General features: G+C 38.7%; 1 protein-coding gene across 1 annotated transcript; it reads right to left on the bottom strand.

Moving 5' to 3' along the window:
• Positions 1-2,226: 2,226 nt before the first annotated feature.
• NOG (noggin) lies at positions 2,227-3,692 on the bottom strand. The gene has a single exon (XM_075846917.1). The coding sequence runs from the start codon at positions 3,029-3,031 to the stop codon at positions 2,363-2,365; it is 669 nt and encodes a 222-aa protein (XP_075703032.1). The 5' UTR covers positions 3,032-3,692; the 3' UTR covers positions 2,227-2,362.
• Positions 3,693-4,853: the final 1,161 nt, after the last annotated feature.

Raw genomic sequence — 4,853 nt, 5'->3', positions numbered from 1 at the left:
TGCCGGAACCCATTAACTTTAATAGTTTCCGTTGGGGTGTACGCGGTTTCGCCGGACACAATAGCGCAGCATCCTTGCCGGATCTGCGACCGACGCAGACGTGAATGAAGCCTTATTAACTCGATTCGCTCGACGTAGTTCTGTCAATATAAAACAATGACTCGCGCCGTATTTTTGTCCGGTTCCTCGTAGGCGCGCGCACGCCTTTTATATTTGTTATTATAGCATCGCTGGATATTTTGATTGGATTGTCGAACAAGAAAATAAACCAGGATTGGTAGATGTAGCAGAGCTGATTTTGTCACCGGAAAACAACTTATTTAGGGCAGCAGGGAGACCTAGTGCATTATTATAACTCATGAGTGATGAACGACAGATTCAGCTCTGCTACCTATGGACATGCGTTACACAAACAGTAACCTATAGTCATTTGTCTACATCACCGCTAAGGGGGTAGGATAGGAACGGATTTGAGAATGGTAAAAAATAACGCAGTATGGTACCTTAAAACCTTAACTACAGCAATATGAGGTGTACAGATGTAGCCAAGTTTATCTGGACTCTGATAACTCGCCGCGGCGTGATCTCACACAACAAAAGCCATTGAAAAAGGTCATTGGAAAAAGTCAAGATAAAGTTTCTGGCCGCTGCGTGTTTAATGTAAGAGTCCAGATAAAGATGGCTACATCTGTACATGATTGAATGGAATAATAAGTCAATCTGGGCCACGTGATTGCAGCGCCACGTCTGGTCTTTCCATCAGTGTAAATCACCTGATCACCTTAGTTCTGTATATGACTTGATCCTTTTGTAATGTAGGTGTCAGTGTTGACTTTACATAATAGTTTTACAATTAGGTGACAGCTCCGAGTGTCCCTCTATTCACACAACAGATAAAGAGGGTCTCGCCCTGAGGGGATTACCAGAGATGACACCTTTTGAAGAAGACTTTCCTGTCCGCCCAACTACATATTGACTATAAGAGACAGGACAAATCTGTGGACTTTCTATCTAGTAAAAGCAGTTTTTTTTTTACTTTGTGCCTATGTAGCAGAGCTGAATCTGTCATTTAACCCTTTAAGACTGCATAGAGATAACTAGTTGAGTTAACAGATTAGGTTTACCTGCAGTCCTATGTAAACCCGCAGATAACACTGTGTCATTTGGCGCGCCTCAGTTTGCAATATCTGTCACAACCAGCACTAGAACATGTGTTTATAAACTTTTTTTGTTCTTTTTTTTTGTCATTTTTTTTGTAAATGTAAGTAAGAAAACGCAGGCGTCTTAGTGACTTGTGTGCTTTATACTGGGAGGCTCTGTCTTGACAAAGAGTCAAGTTTCAACATTGCCATACCACAATTGTAGGTGTGAAAGACACGTGTTCTTTCTAAAGGCAATGTCAGGCAGTACAAAACCAGAGACACCAGGGAGGCTTAGCCCATTCCCTCCTCCTTTACAACTCTGCCCTCAGCAAGTACACACGACTGACTGCAGCTCACTCACCCCAGTGAAGAAACAAGACACCGTCCTTTAAATCACCATCTAGTCAGCAATATATACAGATGTAGCAGAGCTGACTGTGTCATTTAACTCTTTAAGGCCTCATTGCATGCACATTGTAACTTTTCCACTCCACATAATGCAGTAGGCTTACAAGTAACCTAAGACGACGAAAGGAACCACATGACAAACTCAGCTCTGCTACATACCTAACTCATCACACACTCCAAAAAGTGCTCTTACGGTGTTAATAGCCTAGAAGCAAGATCATATCCTTACAGAAACACATGACGGACATAACACAGACCGCAAAGGTTGAATATTTTAGTGGTTTAATTCTAATCTGCACTGTTTTCTTTACTACAAAGAGATAAAAATAAAAAGAATAAATAGCAGATAGTCTTCATTTACAAAGAATTACTTCTTTTTTGACTCCAAAAAAATGTTCTCTGTCTGTACAGTAGCTGAAAAGTAATTTTTTTTTCTTTTGAGGTCCATCCGAGGCAATTTCCCAAAACATGGAAAAAGCATCTATAATAAAGTAATAAAAAACAAACAAACAAAACAAAAATAAAATAAAAAATTTGCTCCGCCATGCGAAGTGCTCTTTGTATATAAATACAGATACATTAGTCAAATAATAATAATAATAATAATAATATTAATTATAAAATAAAAAGTCGAACTCAACCAGATCGATCGCCCCGGAAATTCAGTAGACGCTGGTTATTTAAAAGAATAATACTGACCTTTTAATAGTAATTTAAACTGGTACCATATATACAGACATATACAATCCTACATATTACAGTGCATACAACATTAACCATAAAGCCATGTCTTTACTGAGGTCCATCCAGTCCTAACACGAGCACTTGCACTCCGATATGACGGGGTACTGTATGGGTATCCACGTGCAGCGCTGGTTTAGCCTACGTTGGCATCTCCACCTTAAGATGGTCAGATGCATGGACTTGGAAACTTTACAAACCATCCCCTCTGGTACAGAACAAGACCTCTTAGTGTAGCAGCTGCCCACTTTCATGTAACGGGGCCAAAATCTGATGCCCAAGTCATTCCACGTGTATAGGACCGGGCAGAAGGTTTGGGACCAGAGCCACATCTGTAGCTTTCGTCTCAGTTTCTTACTCAGCCGGTGTTTCTTGCCTTGAAGACCCTCATAAAACTCCAGTCCCTTGATTTCGGCTGGCATGGCCCCGGAGGGCTTTTGCCTTAGGAGTAGGTCAAGCTCTGCCAAGTCCTCCACTCCTAGTCTGTCCTCCGGCAAGTTGATGGCCATAAAGTTGGGGTCAAAGTGGCCACCTAAAAGAGTCCTCAACTCAGTCTCATTAAGATCCTTCTCCTTGGGGTCGAATATAGGGTCCGGATGCTCGATAAGATCCACCAGGGGTAGCTTTTCGCTGGGAGCTGGTCGGATGTGTAAATAATGTTGGCACACGACTTGGTCTATTCTCAGTCCCAAGAAGACCACTAGGACATATATAGTCACCAGACACTGGGAATGATCCATACTGCAGAAAGCTGCAAGAAGTCCGTGACCTGGACTATCCTCTCTGGTCAGGGATCATAAATGATGCATCAGAAGGGGTGAGGGATGTGGAGAAGTCAGATAGTCCCCCCCTCTCATTGCAGTCCAGCAGCTCAAGTCCTTGTCTCTTCTCCAGTCCTGATGGCACCAGTTTGTCTGCCTGCTGGCTCCAGCCTTCCCCCTTGTTAAATATTCTCCACTTTCAGCTGCATCACCATGGTAACCAGGGACTCAATTGCTCCAAGTGGGAAGAGAGGATAATAGGGGAGGTACGGTGAGGATGATAGTAGTAATGATGCACAGTCCCTGCAGCACAGGCAGTGTTGTCAGGAGGATTCAGTCACACCAGGGACTGCACACATCCGGGGAACTCCTGGACTGGCGGCTGCTGCTGCTCTGCACGGCTCTGTCCCCGTCCCTCTGGCTACTTTGGATTTATTAGCCGGGCTCCATACGGCTGTGATGTCAGTCCCGGTTATGTAGTGGGGTGGCCTGTGGTCAGGGTTGGTTGCTCAGCTGACACCTCCCTCTTTTACTTGAATGGTGGATCGGGTGGAGGGGTCGGTGCCCATTCTCTGCAGGCTACAGATAACGGGACCCGGTGTTTGTCGCCCTCTGCTGGTAGCTGGGATTTCCAATACACACTCAGCGTCAAGAGACTCCGCAGCTGAAGTGTGGCCTGACATCTAATCCTATATATGATAGATAAATATACTGATATATGATACTATACATAATATATACTGTGCTGACATCTAATACTATATATAATAGATAAATATACTGATATATGATACTATACATAATATATACTGTGCTGACATCTAATACTATATATAATAGATAAATATACTGATATATGATACTATACATATATATACTGTGCTGACATCTAATACTATATATAATAGATACATGTACTGATATATGATACTATACATAATATATACTGTGCTGACATCTAATACTATATATAATAGATAAATATACCGATATATGATACTATACATAATATATACTGTACTGACATCTAATACTATATATAATAGATAAATATACAGATATATGATACTATACATAATATATACTGTGCTGACAACTAATACAATATATAATAGATAAATATACTGATATTTGATACTATACATAATATATACTGTGCTGACAGCTAATACTATATATAATAGATAAATATACTGATATATACTATACATAATATATACTGTGCTGACATCTAATACTATATATAATAGATAAATATACAGATATATGATACTATACATAATATATACTGTACTGACATCTAATACTATATATAATAGATAAATATACTGATATATACTATACATAATATATACTGTGCTGACAACTAATACAATATATAATAGATAAATATACTGATATTTGATACTATACATAATATATACTGTGCTGACAGCTAATACTATATATAATAGATAAATATACTGATATATAATACTATACATAATATATACTGTGCTGACAACTAATACAATATATAATAGATACATGTACTGATATATGATACTATACATAATATATACTGTGCTGACATCTAATACTATATATAATAGATAAATATACAGATATAGGATACTATACATAATATATACTGTGCTGACATCTAATACTATATATAATAGATAAATATACTGATATATAATACTATACATAATATATACTGTGCTGACAACTAATACAATATATAATAGATACATGTACTGATATATGATACTATACATAATATATACTGTGCTGACATCTAATACTATATATAATAGAT

This window comes from Rhinoderma darwinii, chromosome 13 (assembly GCF_050947455.1).
Source record: "Rhinoderma darwinii isolate aRhiDar2 chromosome 13, aRhiDar2.hap1, whole genome shotgun sequence".
Lineage (NCBI taxonomy): Eukaryota > Metazoa > Chordata > Amphibia > Anura > Rhinodermatidae > Rhinoderma > Rhinoderma darwinii.
This window is presented reverse-complemented; position numbering and strand designations above follow the sequence as displayed.

Bases quoted from the DNA above. Each gene is read 5' to 3' on its own strand.
- NOG (XM_075846917.1), bottom strand. From the start codon at position 3,031: ATGGATCATTCCCAGTGTCTGGTGACTATATATGTCCTAGTGGTCTTC.